General features: G+C 37.0%; 1 protein-coding gene across 1 annotated transcript in view; it reads right to left on the bottom strand.

The window, feature by feature from the left end:
- LOC126203689 (fatty acid synthase-like) overlaps nt 1-20,626 on the bottom strand; it is a 469,334-nt gene that overhangs the window by 420,352 nt on the left and 28,356 nt on the right. The window contains exons 2-3 of the mRNA XM_049938059.1: nt 17,427-17,662; nt 9,899-10,051 (exon numbers count right to left, since the gene is read on the bottom strand). Of these exons, the coding sequence (XP_049794016.1) occupies nt 9,899-10,051; nt 17,427-17,643 (370 nt within the window). The 5' untranslated portion in view covers nt 17,644-17,662. The remainder of the gene's footprint in view (nt 1-9,898; nt 10,052-17,426; nt 17,663-20,626) is intronic.

Raw genomic sequence — 20,626 nt, forward strand, 5'->3', positions numbered from 1 at the left:
GTTTGAAACTGAACTGTCTGTGCTGAATAGCAGAACAGCACCTCATAAAATTAATCAATTTGTTCAAGCTTCCCATTGCTTCTTTTAGAGTGGCACTCAATTTTCCACAAAGGGCTGCCTGGTGAATTGTGCATTGATAAGACAGTAGCCCAGCATTCTTATCCTTGATTTTCTTTACTAGTCCCATTTCTCTGCCCATCATCAATGGGGCCAGTCAGTTGAAAGAGACACCATTTTATCATACCTAATATTTTATTTTGTCATGAAGCCACAAAAAGTCTTGAATAAATTTTCTCTGTGAGTCTTGTCTTTAAATGGCAATATTGCTAGCTATTCTTCACTAAATTCTTTACTTTCAGTATTAAAAAATCACACAAAAGTAGGAATTTGTTCTTCATCAACAACGTCATATGATTCATCAAATACTATGGTAATGTAAGGTATCTTCTGCAGAAGCCTGAGCAAACTGCATTTACTGTCTGCAGCCAAAATTTTCAGTTCTTGTAGCACTCATTCAAGTGGAAAGCCAGTACTAAGCAAAAAAGGGAATGCTGAAAGATGAATGGAATATTAGAAGGGAAATTAAGTTGAAGACAATGTTCAAGAAACAGAAGTTGGAAAATGTGATACACCAAAAAGAATTTGATAGAGCACTGAAAGATTTATGTCACAAAAAGGTCCCTGGAGTAATTGGCATTCCCGCAGAGTTATTAAGATCCTTGGGAGGGTTAGCCATGACAAAGCTATTCCACCTGCGGTGCAAGATGTATGAGATGCAAAATACCCTCAGACTCCACGAATACTGAAATAATTTCAAATCCAAAATAGGCAGGTGCTGCCTGGTGTGAATATCACCAAACTACCAGTTTAGTGAATCATGGTTGCATACTGGAGGGGTAGAGGTGGACTTTAGGAAGACCAGTTAAGGTTCCAGAGAAATGTAATAACACATGAGGTAATACTGACTTATCTTACAAGATAGATTACAGAAAGATAAACCTACATTTATAGTATATTTAGAGAAAGTCTTTGATGGTGCTGACCAGGCTTCACTCTGAAATTGTGAATGTAGCAGGGATAAAACACAAGAAGTGAAAAGTTATCTACAAGTTGCAGCAGTTGAAACTGGGTTCTATTGAGACTGGGTTCTACATTATCCTTGAAGTTATTCACTCTGTAGATCAAGCAAACTGTGTAAGAAACCAAGGAAAAATTTGGAAACAGAATTAAAGTTCAGGGAGAAGATATAAAAGCTTTAAGGCTTGCTGATGACATTTTAATTCTATTAGAGGTACCACCAGAGTTGAATAGAACAGACAGCATATTGAAGATATGTTATAAGGTGAATATCAAGAAAAGTAAGACGAGGGTAATGGAATCTAATTGAATTAAATCAGATGATACTGAGGGAATTAGATTTGGATAAGAGACAATAAAAGTAGTAGCTATTTGGGCAGCAAAATAACTTGATGACTGAAGAAGAGAGGATATAAAATACGGGCTGGTAACAGCAATGAAAGTGTTTCTGAAAAAGAGAACATACTAATATCAAATATCAGTTTAAATGTTAGGAACTCTTTTTCTGAAATTATAGTAAAACTTGATCAAAGAAGAATATGTGTAATTTGGAATCTGGCACGACCACTCAAATATTCCAGTGCTGACACATTCTATACATGACCACTCAAATATTCCAGTGCTGACACATTCTATACATTTTATATAATAATTTTCTGTATAAAACAGATCATGCCTAACATGAACATGCAATGAAAATTTTAAGACTTAATTAACAATGTATTATGTACTGCAGAATAACTCAGTATACGGTAAAAAATCATATTAAGTACATCCTAGTTATTCCTTTCTATACAAGGACGCTCTTTTAACACAAAGATTGTGCAGCCTTGGCAATGCGGTAATGTGAAAGATGTGATTGTTGTTCCATTAAACAATGGTTTTAAACAGCAAGGTCAGGAATTCCAAAGAAATGCAGTACAAGCACTATTTTCTACCAGTTTCAATTAAATTGTAGCACTTTAAATGACAACATGGTGTTGAACAAAAAGTATGTTTCATGGTGCTGAATAAAAACTATGTTTACAAACACTTACTGAAAAAATTAAGATAATCGAGGCAAGTGAAAAGGCAAATGCTCTATGTACAAAATAATGTTGCATTTAAATGTGGTAGAACACAAATCTATAAAACTATAAAAAAGGAAAAGATATGGAATGAATGGATGAAAGGGAATGTGCCAATAAAGTGAAAGGCAAAGAAGGCAAGAAATACAGAAATTACAAGGTGTACAACTATGCTTCCACCATTTTTCCCCAACATCTGAGGCTTTAATGAAACAGATTGGTTACACATGTATCATTGAAAGTATTTTCCATCGCTGACCACTACTTTCTCCCATCTTTTGGGCACTGTATGAACCCTGCATCGAAAAAATTGTTCATCTTTTGAAGCGATCCACGAATCGATCCAATTTGTGACTTCTTCATGAGATCAGAAGTGTTGGTCAGCCAGGCCATGCGGCATTGATCTAAACAGGTGATAGTCAGAGGGAACAATGTCTGGAGAATACAGTGGGTGGGGTAGGACTTCCCATTTTAATGTTTCCAAGTAGGTTTTGACCTCTTTTGCAACATGGGATCGAGCATTATCGTGCTGCAAATTCACTTTATCGTGCCTCTCGCTGTATTGTGGCCATTTATCTTTTAATACTCTGCTCAAACACATTAATTGCATTCGATAACAAGCGCCTGTGATTGTTTCACTTGGTTTTAATACCTCACAGTACACGATGCTGAGCTGGTCCCACCAAAAGCAAAGCATGATCTTGGAGATGTGAATATTCGGTTTGGCTGTTGACATGGAAGCATGGCCGGGATATCCCCATGATTTTTTGCATTTAGGGTTATCGAAATGAACCCATTTTTCGTCCCCGGTCACAATGCGATGCAGAAATCCCTTCCGTTTTTGACTCTGAAGCAAATGTTCACAAACACACAAATGCCGTTCAATGTCTCTTGGTTTCAGCACACACGGGACCCAAGTTCCTTCTTTCTGAATCATACCTATACCCTTGAGACGTTTTGAAATGGCTTGCTGTGTAACTCCCACTAATTCTGCCAATTCTTCTTGAGTTTTACGTGAGCCTTCACTCAGCAATGTCCTCAATTCTGCATCTTCAAAAACATTCTCTCTTCCACCACTATGCAGGTCCACGATGTTAAAAACACCATTCTTGAAGTGTTGAAACCAATCACAACATGTTCTTTAACTAATTGCATCCTTACCATCCATATTTGAGAGCATTTGATGAGACTCATCAGCAGTTTTCTTCATACTGAAACAAAACTGTAACACCTCCCACAAATGATGAGAATTAGGCTCATAAACTGACATTTTCAATCAGGAACAACTGTATGATGAAGACACAAATCAACTAATGTTTGAATGAGATTATGTTGACCAAGGTCCAAGCAAACTGCCTGATGTTTATAATCTGTTTCTTTAGACTGCTACTTACCATTGTCGCCACCTATCAGCAAACAGCAGAAGCTAAGTTGTACACCTTGTAACTAGTTAAAGTGGGACTGATTCATAAGGGCATGGGCAAAAATCTTTCCTTTTTCTGGATGCATTTTGCTGAGCAACTCTCTGAAAGGTACTAAGTGGCTTGGGAATAAGGCGGTTAAGGCATCCAAAGGGTAATTTCAAAGCCAGACACAACATTATGAGGAATGAAGTGTGGCTAGCTAGGGATGTGCAGGAAAGTGTAGCAACAGAATGGAAGACAATGCCGCATAATGTACAGTGGTTACAAATTATGATGAGAAAGATGAGTCCAATATCAATGAAATGGGACTGTTTTACTGACTAGAATGTTGTGTGGAAACATATTAAGTGAACTAGAGAAACCACTGGTGATTAGAAAGCTGGCAGAACCCCACTGTTTCAAAAACATATATGTCACTAAGCCTCCAGTCACAATGCGAAGCAATAAATAAGCGTGGATGGTGATTGGACTTATGAGAGTGGTCTTACGATGAGTGGATGCACCAAAATGAAAAAAAAAAAAAAGGGAACTGCCAAGTTTTCCTTTTCCTGAATAAAAACAACTTGCCACCTAGCTGCGGTATGTTGCCACAAAACCTCAGTTCCAAGGGCATAACATTCTGGGTTTGAGTCCTGACATGTATAATGTAGTTAAATGTCATCATATTTAGTTGGAGTTTCGCAATAATGGATAGTATGTTGCAACATCAACGTGAACTCTACTTGGTTCCCACCAGGTTCAACTAGCCTCACACAACCCATGAACCAAGGCATTATTGATACATCGAAATACAAAAAAAAAAAAATTATATTATCCAGATGACTGCATTCAGACTGTTGACTTTCTTTCAACTCACTCCAGTTTTACTTTGTCAATAGATCCAACAGAAATCTGCAACACCTAAGTTGATAAGGAGGAAACAAAGGAAGAAAAAGAGGGGCAAAATGATGTCCCTAGATGAATTAATATGGCAAAAGTAAGCTTCAGCCAACAAGCCTCAATCAGAAATAGACAACATATACATGCACACACACACACACACACACACACACACACACTCATGAAAACACAACTCATGCATACATGACGACAGTCTGTGGCTACTGAGTCTGGCCTCAGCAGCCAGAAACTGTGGTCACGTGTGTGTCAATTGTGTTGCATGAGTATGTGTGTATGTGTGTTCTCTATTTCTGACAGAGGCCTTGTTAGCTAAAAGCTTACTTTCTGACAGTCTTTCTGTTATGTTTAACTGTGACTCAGCATCTCCACTATATAGTGAGTAGCAACAATCCTTTTCATGATATTCTCATTATTCCATCCTGAAGAAGCTACTGCATGCATAAAAGTGATATGCAATTTTCAGCACACACAAATTCTTCCAAGCTGTTGGAACTACTGTAGAGTGCCAAAAATTGTACAGAAAAAAAAAATACTGTTTTAAACTGGAAATTGAAACAGATTACCTTCTTGGTATTTAATGAAAACTAGTAAAGTGTAATTCAAATAAAGACAAGCATAATATGTATGTACAACAATACATGAATTTACAGTTACAGTAAAAATACAGACATGACATATTATGTATCAGTTAGTGCTATAGTCTAGTGTTCTATTGAACAATATACAGTAATTGAACATCTACTGTATAGGAGTGAAGGGGTGTAAATATGTATACAATTACAAATTTATACTTTTATGGAAGGTAACTTACTAATTTTATGAAACCTAGTGTGTTTTGTGTAATCCAGAAACCTGCCCAATTTGGAACATTATTTTAGCCTCATGTAATTCCGTTTTGAGTAAGTTTTACTATATTTGCCTTTAATGTTGCCTTGTATGGAAGTGAAACTTGGACAATAAACAGTTCAGACAAGGAATCATTTGGTAGCACACAGCGTGAGGCATCAGAAAATCATCAATTTGGTTATGGAGGGAAGTGGATTTGTGTGAGGGGAAGGGGGGGGGGGTAGTAAAAGCATAGAGAGAGACCAAGGCTTGAATACAGTAAGAGGTTCAAATGTATTTAGGTGCAGTAGTTATGCAGCGATGAAAACACTTGCACACGATAGACTAGCCTGGAGAGTAGCATCAAACCAATCTCCAGGCTGAAGCACACCAGGACAGCACATAGTCCTCAGCAGAAAGTTGAAAATGTGATGTGGCATTATATTCACTGAGAAAGAACAGACCACATGAACATTTATAATCAAAAGTATGTTTATATGGAGGACTTTCTAACAAAATTTGTTACTGGACTGGCCATTTCTCAATAAGAAGGATGCAATGTGTTACTTCGGATGGAAAGTCATTGACAGAAGTGGAAATAACTGCAGGCATGCGTCGGGAAAGTGTACTGGGAGCCTATCCGTTCATGTTTTATATTAATGAGCTGTCATACAATGTTAATGGTAAAAATATATCTAAAAACAAAGATGATGTGACTTACCATACGAAAGCGCTGGCAGGTCGATAGATACACAAACAAACACATACATACACACAAAATTCAAGCTTTCGCAACCAATGGTTGCTTCGTCAGGAAAGAGGGAAGGAGAGGGAAAGATGAAAGGATGTGGGTTTTAAGGGAGAGGGTAAGGCCGCTAATTTCAAGTTGCCGCCGCTCATACCTCACCTGTCTTTCAACAACATCTTTGCCTCTGTACTTCCGCCTCGACTGACATCTCTGCCCAAACTCTTTGCCTTTACAAATGTCTGCTTGTGTCTGTGTATCTGCAGATGGATATGTGTGTGTGTGCGAGTGTATACCTGTCCTTTTTTCCCCCTAAGGTAAGTCTTTCCGCTCCCGGGACTGGAATGACTCCTTACCCTCTCCCTTAAAACCCACATCCTTTCATCTTTCCCTCTCCTTCCCTCTTTTCTGACGAAGCAACCATTGGTTGCAAAAGCTTGAATTTTGTGTGTATGTATGTGTTTGTTTGTGTATCTATCGACCTGCCAGCGCTTTCGTATGGTAAGTCACATCATCTTTGTTTTTAGATATATTTTTCCCACGTGGAATGTTTCCCTCTATTCTATTCATATCGTTAATGTTAATGGTAACCTATATATATGAACAGGTTGTATTTTATCAACAAAATTATGCAATTACAACTTAAAAACAAGCAGTGTAAAACTATCTTCAACTGAAACAGTGACTTTCCATAGCCATTTTAGGAAAAAATATCCAGTATCTTACAGTTTATGCATCATCACTACATTCTGTTATCTTATTATTGTCTTTTTCACTTTGATGCTATGAATATTTGGAGGATGAATACATCTCTTGTTTCCCAACAGGAATTCATAAAATCTCTGGCAGTTCAAGTTCTGACATTGTACAGGGTAGACACAACACCTTATACGTTTTCTGTTTTAAATCTATACCTGTCTTTGGTCTACAGTGTGTTTACAAGAGAAAAGACACATTCTGTGTCAGCATTATGACTAGGTACAGAAATAAAAAAATGTACCATTGTCAGCAATTCAGAACAACAAACAACATTAAATGACTGATGAATGCCAACCACATTTCAGCTATTGGTTGATTTTGTTTTCTTTGGCAATCTGTTAAAATTTTTATAAAATTACAAAACTGATCAAATCGCAATGTATCATTATCACTTACATTTGTTTGTTCACTGAAAAATTTGATAAAATTTTCAACTCATTCCCAAATAAGATTGCTTGAGAGCTGCATCCATTTGAATCATCCAAACTGTCAATATTGAGCCCATCACTGCAGCAGATTTCATTAGCAGAACTATATACAATTGTCATCTCTTTGTCAAAAATATCATACTTCTGTAAGTGACCTTCTTCCCTCTTATGTGTAAGGATTGCATTTATTTTCAAGCGCACATAATTACAATTATACCATACTCACGAGTTTCTAAAAAAGTAGATTTTAAAATAGAAATAGATTCAGCTACAGAATTTGATTCTTTTTCCACATTCAGTATATTATTGTTGAAAACTGGCATCAAAGGGTGAAAAAACACCAACATGGCTTCACTTAGTTCATCCTCAAAAATCTTATAAGTTCCACAGAAATATAACTTTGAGAAAAAAGTAAGATTTTAATGTTGGAAGCATATGAATCAGCCTCTCAGTACAAGGAAACAGATATATCAATCTGGTTACTGTATGGTATAACAACTGCTTGTATTAACAGTGATGTCTGATTTCCTTTGTTCAGAACTCACATTTTTTTCTCAGAGATAAAAAATGATAATATTTTGTAGTGTTTTATGAAATCTGCCTGGGCACATTTTCTGGCCTCAAAAAGAGGGCATGTTTGGAAAAAAAGAGGATGTATGGTAACTCTACCTCTGATTATTTGCAGATGATGTGGTTATCTATACTGAAATACTGTCTGGAAAAAAAGCTGCACAAATATCCAAGCAGATTTCAGCAAGTTTTCAAAGAGATGCAAAGCTCTGAAACTTGCTTCAACTAAACAGTAATGTAAAATTGTGCATTTTATAAAATGCAGAGGAGTAATATCCTTTGAACAGAGTAGTAGTGAGTCACAACTGGAATCAGTCAATCCATGCAAATACCTGGATGTAACAATACATGGAGATATGAAATTGAATGATCATGTAGGTTCAGCTGTATGTAAAGCAGTTAGCAGACTTCAGTTCACTGGCTGAATACTCAGAAAATGTTATCAATTTCAAAATGAGACTGCTTACAAAACATTTGTGTGACTCATCTTTGAGTATTGTTCAAGTGTTTGGGACCCACACCAAACAGGACTAAAAAGGAATATTGAACTCTCAAAAGATGACAGCACAAATAGTCACAGGTTTCTCTGACTCAAGGGAGAGCATCACAGAAGTGCTAAAAAACCTGAATTGGCAGACATATGAAGATAGACATGACTTAACCTTGGAAACATAATTACAAAGTTTCAAGAACCAGTGTTAAGTGAAGAATCGAGAGATATTATCCAGCCCTTCATGTATCATCACCATAGGGATCACAATGATGAGATAGGTTAATTTCAACAGGTACTGAGGTATTTAAGCTGCCGTTCTTCCCATGCTCCACACCCAACTGGAGCAAGAATCAGAACATGTACAACACTAAGTGTCATCTGCCATGCACTTCACAGTGGAATGCAGAGTGTATATAAGGGGTAATCAAAAAGTTTCCATTTGAGGGTGTTGCTGCAGCAGCACATATGCAATGTAGCATGACTCCAATGTAGGTATATCAGCAATGACAACTAGCGAAGTGATTAGTGTGGCACTCATGTCTTTCCCATATGTGTACAGTAAATGAGGAAATGTGAACTACGGTGATGTTATTACCAGATGCGTCCAAACAGGACCAATGTCCTGTTGCTCTTTTCTCGGCTGCTGAAGCACAAGCACTGATAAAATGTTTATGGGGCAGCATGTCTGTCAAAAACCACCACTGTGGAATGGTATGCCAAGTTCATAATATGTGTGTCCCCATATTGGATATGTTGTACTGCAGAAGTCAGGCCAACTGAAGTGGGAGGCACTCAAGCACCTGCTCTATAGTCCTAATCCCTCCCTGTGAGATTACCACACATTCAGTACCTTAAAAAAGGCTTTTAGAGGTCAATGGTTCCTGTTGGACAAGGCCAGACAGCAGTCAGTTACGGACTTCTTCATGCAGCAGGGCACAGTGTTTTACTAAAAGGACATCTTGAACCTGGTGTGTCAGTGGGATGCCTGCCTCAATGCTCACAGTAATTTCGCCTGCCTGGCATACCAATCCTAGACTGAATGGCCTGATGCAGACATTGGATTTATGTTGGATGTACATATTAATAGGGTGAATTAATAGGGTCAAATCAGAGAGAGAGATGGGTATAGGGTGATGGTGGAATAGAATATGTGTGTGCAAGTGACCTCCTCCACCCCCTCCTACACACACACACACACACACACACACACACACACACACACACACACACACACACACATGAAAAACATGCACAAATAATGAACAACATCTTTCATTTCTATCTCAAATCACAAATTCTGTTATAAGGAAAAAAGAAAATAATTTTAATGAAAGAAATATTTGTTTAGAATTATGTTTGCAATAATACCAAGGAAAATTTCTAGGAAAATCACATTTATTACTACAACTGGTCTGAGTATGCAGCCAATGAGAAAAGCTCGAAATACAATTCAAAATAAGAAAATTATGTTGCATTGGAATTAAATGTTGATGACAATGTGTTTCATTCATAATTTATCAGGCCAATGGGTACAAACATTATGTAGAGTAAAAAAGAAATAGTACTCAATAGTTACCATTAACCGAAAAGGCATCTAAAAATGAACATACCTGCATCCACAATGGCCTCATAGCAAGTTTCCAACTGCATACGCAATAAGGGGTCTGCATGGTCAGCTGTGATAGCATCCACTCCAAAAAATGAAGCATCAAATTTCTCTGGATGTGGCACTTTTCCCAAGCGAGGTGGCATGTTAGATGCATCTTAACATAAAAGACAACTATTAATAATTCAAACAGCGACATAAACTTACAAATAATTTTGAATCAAAGAGAGATAGTCATTTGTATAAAGATAACTTATGAAAGATCCAGAAATACAGCCATGGATAAAGTACACAAATTGACTCTGTGATCAACCAAGCAGAATAAGAATATTATAATTTCATTTTTATGTATAGTTTCATTATATGTTATATAAAGCATTTATATGCTGTTGTATTCCATACTCTACAGCAATTTTGTAAAAATTAGGCCTACACAAGACAGATATATTTAGATATCTATAGTTAAATTACCTAAAAAGTGAGTGTTTATATTTAGATACATATTGAAACATCCATTTCGGTTACAGCACACACACACACACACACACACACACACACACACACACACACACACACACGCACACACACACACACACACACACACACACACACACATGTACTGCCTCCCCTCATCTTAGAAATAGGTGGGTCCTTCTCATCCTGGAGTCTGAGTGATGTGTTCTCCATTTTTAATCTTCCCCAACTAGTGCTCTCTCCTCTCCAAGGAAGGAACTAAAGGAACTACTAGTTCTGAAAACTAGGATAGTGTGTGAACTTCTACATCCATGCAAAGCTTTTCTACAATTTTAAAAATGTATTTTGGAAGCATAAATGCATTCCCATGTGCACAGTTCATTTGTGGTAAACTGCTGGTAATTTATCCCATGCTTTTTTTAGATTAGGTAACTCTGCATTCAGTCAGTGATAGTTGTAAGAAACCCAGAAATATCAGTGTAAGATCAAACTAAATACCTCCCAAAGGAGAGGGTATAAAAACCCTAGTGGTTAACTGCTGAAGCATTCGCAACAAAGTTTCAGAGTTTGAAATGCTCCTAAAAAGCAGTGAAGCTCACATATTATTAGGTACAGAAAGCTGTTTGACACCTAAAACTGACAGCAGTGAGATTTGGGGGGGAGGGGGGGGGGGAATTAAGCATATATTGAAAGGATAGGCTGGTGGGAAATGGAGGTGGTGTATTTGTCACAGTAGACAAGAAACTGAAACCCACTGAGATGGAAATTGAAACTACATGTGAGATTGTTTGGACAAGACTCACTATAAGGGGTAGGGTAAAATGGTAATTGGATCCCTCTGTCACCCACCAGACTCATATCCTAATATAAAACTTTAGAGAAAACCCCATTCATTTGTAAGTAAGTTCCCTAGTAACACTGTAATTATCAGTGGAGCTTTTCATCATCCAACAATCAAATAGGAAAATTCCAGTTTTGTTAGCAGTGAGTGTGGTAAGCCATACTATGAAACATTACTAAATGTCTTCTCTGAAAACAACCTGCAGCAGGTAGTTCAAAACCCAACTCATGATGAAAATGTATTGGATTAAACTAGATAAAAAGTCATCAGTGTCATATCTCAATAAGAAACTTGAAAGTTTCAGCACAGGGCAGGAACATGCAGAGGAAGTATGGCTTCAGTTTAAAAGGATGGTTGACAATGCACTGGGTAGATCTGTAGCCAGTAGAACAGTTCATATTGGAAGGGAAGAAACAGAAACTACCGCGTACAGGTAATAATGTAAATCACACCATAGGACTGCAGACAAAGAAATGCTGAATGAAACATATTTGGTTGGCAAGAAAGCAATGTGTGATGTCTTTAATGACTATCAGAATATTGTAAAATGATCTTTCACAAAACCTAAAGAAATTCTGGTCATGTGTAGAGGCAGTCAGTGGCACCAAAGTTAGCATCCAGTCCATAGCAAATGAGACAGGAACTGAAATTTAGGGTAGCTAAGCAAATGATGAAATCTTTAACTATGCTTTCAAATGTTTCATTATAAAGAAAACCCAGGAGAACAGCACCAATTTAATCCTTATACCACTGAAAATATGAGTGAAATAAATATTAGTATAAGTTGAAATTATTAAAATTGAATAGAGTCCAGAGCCTGATGGAATCCCAATCAGATTCTATGCTGAATTAGGGGCTCAGTTAGCCCCTCTTCTAACTAGAGTCTATTGTACATTCCTGGAACAAAAAGCCATGATCATTAGTTGGAATAAGCACAGGTCACATCTGTCTACAAGAAAGCTAGTAGAAGTTATCCACAAAATTACTATCCAATATCCTTGACATCGATCTGTCGCAGAATCTTAGACAATGTTCTGAGCTCAAATATATTGAAGTACTTTGAACAGAATGACCTGCTCCACACCAACCAGCATGGACTCTGAAAACATCAGTCCTGTGAAACTCAACTCATATTTTTCTCATGAGATCCTGAAAACTTTGGATCAAGGCAGTCAGGTAGATGCAGTATTTCTTGATTTCTGAAAAGCATTCACTCATTACAAAAACTATGCTCATTGTCAAAAGTATGATCACATGGGATATCAAGTGAAATTTGTGATTGGAATGAGGACTTAAAACACAGCATATTATCTTGGATGGACAGACATTGTCAGATGTAGAAGTAACTTCAGGTGTGACCCAGGGAAGTGTTGGGATACTTGCTGTTCATGTTGTATAATAATGACCTTACAGACAGTATTAATAGTATCCTCAGACTTTTTGCAGATGATGCAATTACCTGTAATGAAGTTCAAAAGAAGCTGCATAAATATCCAGTCAGGTCTAGAAAGATTTCAAAGTGATGCAATGATTGGCAACTTGCTTTAAATGTTCAGAAATGTAAAATTGTGCAGTTCAAACCACAAAAAATGCTGTATTTTATTACTATAATATCAGTGAGTCAGGGTTGGAATTGACCAACTCATATAAATACTTAGGCATAACATTCCGCAGGGTATAAATGGAACAATCACATGGGCTTTGTTGTGGGTAAAGCTGGTGGTAGAGTTCAGTTTATTGGTAGAATACTGGCGAACTGCAATCAGTCCACAACAGATATTGCTTACAATTTACTCACATGACTTATCCTAGAATACTGCTCACGTTTGTGGGCCATACCATACAGGACTAACACAGGGTATTGAATGTATATAGAGAAGGGCAGCAAGAATGGTGACAGGTTTGTCTGGCTCATGGGAGAGTGTGACAGAGCTGCTGAAGAAGGTGAACTGGAATGCTCATTAAGATGAACATAAACGACCCCAAGAAAGTCTACTAACAAAGTTTCAAGAACCAGCTTTAAATGGTGACACTAGGAATATACTACAACCCCGGCATATCACTTGCATAGGGTTAGTGAGAATGAGATTAGAATAACTGCAGCATGCACAGAGGTATTCAAACAGTCATTCTTTCCATACTCCATACATGAATGGAATGGGAAGAAACCCTAATAACTGGTATAATGGGATGTATTCTCTGTCATGCACTTTATGGAGTATAGATGTAGATATTCAGAAGTATGGAGTTTGCTCTGTCTGGCTAACCTGAGTCAGCTTTTTCTAAATTATTTCAGGCAAATGCTGTGATGATTTCTTCACCAAGGCCACTGCTATCTATCTGTCCTAACTGTCTATCTATCCTAACCTCATCACAACATATGCATATATTATGCATGTTTGTATATTTTGAGCTATTTTCATTGGATTATGATAACAAATCTTATATCATTGTGAGATGATCTCTGGATGAATAAATATATCAAATCAAATCTAATTAATGAGGAACTAATGGGTCAATCCATATGAAGTGGTCCAGTGATGGTTGCTTGGCCATTTTTAAATATTTAATTTTTTTTATACGTGGTTGCCCTATATTTGAGAAGTTTAAAACAGTTTTTTAAAATAATTTATCTTGCACCTGTACTGGATGGCGGCCATTTTTATTCGATGGAGTGCGATGATTTTTCACTCTGGAGACATTAGCAAAAATTTGAATATCTCTGCACTGGATTAAGTTACAACATTGCAATTGACATGATTGTTATTACAAAAGTGTACTCTACAACATTGTCCATTATACAAAATACCCTAAATTCAAACATAACCAGTCAAAATAACCTCCAAAATATGGTATCCAAATTTTCAAAAATCCGTTTTCTAGGCCCAAAAATAACAAACAAGGAGTGATTTATGAGAGTCTATTTTTTTCCTATAGTTAGATATCACACACTACTAGCCTCATATAGAGCAAGAACACTTACAAATGTTTCCTTAACTTTTTACAAATTTTTGAAATTTGAACATTTTCATTTTTTGTCAAGTTTGGGGTTAGTTATCTCAGGTGGGACTGAATATAAAAATATCATTTTTGCACAGTTTGTACACCTATATGGTATCAATGTACTGTAAAGATTTCAACACTAATATCTGACTGTGAACAAAGATATGAATTTTTGAAAATGAGGAAATAATTCACATTACTCTACAACTGATCTTATGGCTGTTGCCTATTTAAATGGTTTATTGTTTCATTGTAATAAAATTTAATTGTGACCTATATTTAGTTAACACTATCACTCAATATTCATTTAGTCTATTTATTTTTAATAATGCAATATTAAACAATAGGATATTTTGCTTTTGTTCTATGGTAATAAAAATGCCCATTTACCTCTAGGTTTATTGTCAATAAAGAAGTACATTATTGCTGGGTGTAGCATTGTTGTAGTCAATCTGTTCTGACACCTCTGTTAGTGTGGATGTACATACTTCATTGAGAGTGTAGAATGTGTTATGTGCTTTGTTCTGTGTGTAATTTGTAATTAATTTTGAGATATTAACTGGAATGCAATAACATGGATGAATAGTGCTCTGTTGGACAGATAGCAGGTGAAGTGTGTCACAAAACAGTTTACAGTTCAGTTTCAAAAAACTTGAAAAACGTCAATGACTTTGATGAAGTTAGACAAACTTTGTTTAAATTTTGAGTAAGTCCTTCTGTAACACCAGTGTGTGTGTATCATGAGAAGAAATATATTCTGAAGTACAACCACATTTTTGGAAAGAAGTGCTGTGATCCACTTAAAAGTTCATAAAAAGCCTATTACTAAAGGTTTGAGGGAAATAAAACTTGAACATTTGTCCTTGTTACGTGAGCTTCCCAAGTGAAACGTAATGTGATTCCTGGAAATTCCCTGTGCCCAAATTGTTACTCAAAAATATTTGTTGTGAATCCAGAACCAGAATCATGTAACCTTGTTAATGACATTTATATTCCTAATGAGGGAGCTGTTAGCATATTGGATTTTGCGTGTTCTAAGTTACACATACCTCCTGCTTTGAAAATAATAAAATTAAGTAGCAGAAAAAGAAAAGCATCTATTGAAAATAAGGTACAAAAAATTTCAGACAAAATTAGAAAAGACTTGCAATCAAGCTTTAATAATACAGATACCAGCACTATTTCTAAAGAAGAAGAAAACCTACCACCAGCATCATCTGACACTGAATATTTGAGCTTAATAGAGAAATTAAAAATTAAATGTTCAGTGACATCTAAGGAGGAAAAAGTTAAAATTTTAAGTTTTCTCCCTGACTCGTGGTCAAGAGAAAAAAAATAGATCATGAATTCAATATTTCTCATTGTTTGGTTAAACTAACCCAAAAATTAGTGAAAAAGCAAGGCATTTTTCCATCACTTGAAGAAATAATTAAAAAGATCCAGCAGTTTTTTGAAGATGGTGAAAACAATAGAATGTGCCCAGGTTGCAAAGATAGCAAAAGAGTTCTTATAAATGGAGTTAAAGTAACAAATGCTGTCAAATTTAAATGAACTTTATGTAGCCTTCAAAAATTCTCATCCTGAATGCAAAATTGGAAGGTCAAAATTTTGTGACCTCTGCCCTACGTGGTGTATTTTGGCTGGATCCTCAGGGACACACTCCATATGTGTTTGTTTATATCATCAAAATGTCAAAATGATTATTGCAGGTGCAAAACTTGGTGATCTTAACTACAAAGAGTTACTAGATTTAATGGTCTGTGACACTAACAGTTATGACTGCATGATGAGTTTGTGTAATAAATACCCTGGTAAGGAAACTGTTATTGAATGGTTTCACAAATATGATGAGGAAATGCCAGACAGTATTACCTTCAAACAGTTGGTCGCAACTGACAGGGCAGAAATGGTAACAGTGGTTAAATCTCAGGAAGAGTACTTGAAAGCTTTAATTGATAACTTACAAAAACTCAAAAGTCACCACTTGTGCAACACGATGACGAAATTATATTTATGAGATGTTGGTTCAAAATTTCTGAACATTCTGAAGACATGCCTCAGATTTCAAGGTCAACCCTCCTTCACCATGTCATAGGGACGATATATTACAAAAAGTTTTAAGTGTGGTAGTGCCAAAACGTCTACAGGTAAAAGATGTCCAAAAACTGAAAGAACCGGTTTAGCATTAACATTCCTTCAGCACTACCATGAAGAGAGAGAGGAATTACTGAACAGAATCATGCCTGGGCATGAGAGATAGGTGTAGCATGTGAACTCGTGAGACTAGATAACAGTCCAAGCAGTGGGTGGACACTTATTTTCCAAACGAGTCCAAAAAATTCAACCAAACTACAAAACGATGGATAAAGCTTCTTTGAGATCAGAAAACAATTTTGACAACAGATTTTGTGAGAGTAAGACATGATAATACTGCGACATTACAGATTTTTTAAGAGTGTTACAAAAATCCAAAAGGCACAGATGAATACCAAAGGAATCATTCACTTTTATGATGATGCGTGACCTATATCACAAACAGAAGAAAAAGAAAACTCACAATTTTTGAATGGGGAATTTTTTAGGATTCTCTCTGTAGTCTGACTTGGCACCAAGTGATCTTCCTCTCTTCTCCAAGACCTGACTGGCTACTCAGTGTTTCATGACCAACTATGAGTTCTAGGATGCCGTCAGCAACTGACTGAAGCACTTGGTGGTACCATTCTTTAATGAAGGAATAAAGAAGACGATGTCAAATGTTTGAATTTGGGTGGTGACTCTAAGGAGAAGTAATGTCAACATATAAGTACAGATTGTACATAAAAATGTATCTGGTTTTTTTTTTCCTTTTTTTAATAGCCAGTTGAAGATTACTTCATGAATACCTCTTTTACAGCAGTTCGCTAATCACATGACTTACATTTCAATGAAGGTGAAAAAAAAGAGAGAGAACTGGAAACATTATAAACCACCTTGGCACTTGAAATGTAGAACATCCAGAAATCCACAACAGAGGAAAATGCAATACCTACAAAACTTAAAAAAGTAGACAGAATCAACTGCTATGCCTTTGAGTAATGTGATACAAAACACAAGTCAGTACAGGTTTAGTTCTAAAAGAATAGTCATACAACATAATTATGCATGCAACACAAAAATTCTAGTAGGAATATTGGATAAATAATCAGATATTTCAGTGAAACAAAATGTTACTGACCTCCTTGCCAGTAATGTCCATAATCACTCATCAGATCATGTAAGTTCTTAAGATTATCCTGGAGCTCATAGAGTCCAACACTTTTTGGAAAATGTCCAGATATACCACTAATGACCAGCTCCTCACCAGGAGGTGGTGATGCCAGTTTCTTCCCAGCAGTAATAAATTCTGCATAGACATCTGGTCCGGCCACTGAGCTGTCTGAAGCTTTGGTCATTGTGGAAAGTCTTGTTACACTATAATCAGAATACAGAGTTTCATTAAACTTTATTTCACTTTACTCACAGAATATTAGTGAAATATGGATTGCACACAAAATATCTTATTACTGTGCGTCACCAGTATCTGGAACAATTTGTACTTCTAAAACTAAAAATATTTAAAATACATAAATCATGATGGTCATTGAAACACCTAAAAAGCCTCTCTGGTTTATACGACAAATACGTTTCAAATGCTACCTGTCACTGATAATGATTTGAACTAGCTGCAAACATTTTCCCTGTTCCAGATGATGCCTCTCTGCTTGCAAGGTACATGTATCTATGTAGAGTAGGATTATCGGTGGTTGGTGGCTCTAATTTTATGTTATTAGGCATGTGATGGAGCCTTTTAGGGAGATGGCTGCCAGGGATGAGAAGAAATGCAGTTTGCACTGTGTGTGCATCCCAGATGTGGAGTGGGTCTTACCAGGTGCCATGAACAGCATAGGGTGCAACCAACTGCAGGTAGTGGCTCTTGTCAGTACCAATGATGTGCACTGTTTCAGATCACAAAAAATTTTCTTTGGTTTCCAGCAGCTATCTGAAGTAAAGACAACCAGTCTTGCTTGAAAGATGAAAGTGAAGCTCACCACTTGCATCATCATTGACAGGTCCAATTACAGTACTTCTGTACAGAACCAAGTGAAGGTCCTGAATCAGAAGCTCAAATTGTTGCGTCACTGTGTAAGCTGCAGCTTTCTTGACATACATCATAGGGTGGAAGAGTATCAGTATCCATCATTTGGATTTGCAGCTCCTCATGTTTACTGTGTTTGCACTTAAAATTGTTGGATGTAAGGTCCACCAGTTATGCAAAACACATCCATTAAAAAGATCAGGAGCCCACTACATACATGAGTTGGTTACATGGGTAGTGGAGACAGTATGGAGTGGACTGGGGAGATTTTACAGGTTACAAGGTCTCAGAAAAGTACCAACAGGGGCACAGCCTCCAAGAGAGCAGGTCAAACACAGGACAGGGATACACCTAGAAGATATTGGTATCACTGTTGTAAATTGTCATACTTGTGGTGGGAAAGATTCAGAGCTCCACGCGCTCATTGAAGATGCTGAAGCAGAAATCATTATCACCTACTCAAAATTAGCTATGTACTGTTGGAGGTAAGCTAAAACCAAAGTTTTTACCAACAACCCAATGGTCTACAGAAAGTATAAAGCAAATTAAGTTGCTGGTGCCATGTTTGTTGCTGTTACCTTGTAGAAAAATCAAAGCAGAGAGCAGTGTCTTAAAATTCATTGAATAAATATAAACAGTTTTCTATCAGAAAAGTTTTCAGTTTTGTCTAAAAATCAATCCCCTTGCATGTTCTTAGATAGTTTGGTAGTTTGTTACACCAAATCTAAGAATATCACATTTTCTTTGTATGGAGTCAGCACAGTGATGGCTTTTGCACATGTTAGAAATAATAATATGACAATAATTACATTCAAGAAATATGTTACATAGTACAATTGTTCCTCCTTCATTTTTAATTGTTTTCCAAAAGTGATTATATTTTGTTCTGATGTTATGACCACGCAGACAAGTGTACTTGAAAACTGCAGTTAGCTGACTCATAAAAAACTTTTTTAAGTATACATTAGCTGCAAGGCCCCATAATTAAATAGCATAGTTAAGAAAGCAGTAATTTGTTTTTTACAGTATGCTACTTTTAATTTTTGGCTAGGAACTATCTCTGTGTGCTGGCTATGGAGATATAAGCCAGTACTGACTTTTCCACATACAAAATAAATATGGTTTGCCTTTGCAGATTCTCATCAATGTACACATCCAGAAACCTTCAGCTGCCAGTTTCTGTTGCTGGAAAAAAAATTACTACACTTGGAGAGACTACATTGATTTTGACATGATAATAGCATACACCATATGGGGAATAGCAGATGGTCTGATAATGGTTTCAGTGTCGTCTGCCAATAGATAGCATTATGGCATAGCTATGAGAGCTCCATCTGTATCTACCCTAATGGCCAGAAGCCTCAGTGTGGTGCAAAAGTGTTAAGCAAGCAGGTAACCATGCCACAGAGATGCACTCATGCTTCCTACAGCCAAAAGAGCAAGTTTGAAAGAGGTCAAACTGTGGCCTTCAAAGTGATGGAATGGTCTTTTTGGAGAACTGCCACACAAGTTGAACGTCCTGCAACAATGTTGAAACAATGCTGGTATCAGTGGTATTGTTGAACATTTACAAACATGCAAGTGAGGTTCTGTATGTCAACACTGCACAGATGTCCGCCAGGATAATCAAATTGTAAGGGCTGCAGTGGCAGATCATAGAGCTACCACATCACAAAAAAGATGGCTTGTGAATTCAGATGAGTCAACACGAACTATTGCAAACTGGTTATTAGCATTGGGACTACAGGCATGCACACCTCTAGCCCGTCTTCCACTCGTGCTACAGCATTAACATGCACGGCTCAAAGAGTGCCATCAGAAGATCACTTGGAAGAAGAATGGCGAGCAGTATTCTTCAGCGAAGAAAGCATGCAAGTGATGGTCATTTGTACTTACAACACAGACCTGGTGAATGTTGTCTCATAGAGTGCATACAGCCAAGAAACACTGACCCCATCCCATGTCTTACAGACTGGGGTGCGATAACCTACAACTCTCATTCACCTTTGGTGTTTCTGGAGGGGACAATAACTAGAACTAGTGCCTGATAAATGTAGAATGTTGTTAGACTCATCCTTTTTTCCATTCTTCCAACAGGAAGATGATGTCTTGTTGCTACAGGACAGTGCTTGCCCGCACACAGCCCATGAAACTCAACATGCTCTGCAAGACATGTAGCAGCTTCCCTGGCCAGCACAATCTCTGGACTTGTCTCCAATCGTGCATGTGTGCAGTATAATGGAATGAAAAATGACTAATGTGACTCATCAGCCAACAACTCTTACAGAACTACATCAACA

This window comes from Schistocerca nitens, chromosome 9, assembly GCF_023898315.1.
Source record: "Schistocerca nitens isolate TAMUIC-IGC-003100 chromosome 9, iqSchNite1.1, whole genome shotgun sequence".
NCBI classification, from domain to species: domain Eukaryota; kingdom Metazoa; phylum Arthropoda; class Insecta; order Orthoptera; family Acrididae; genus Schistocerca; species Schistocerca nitens.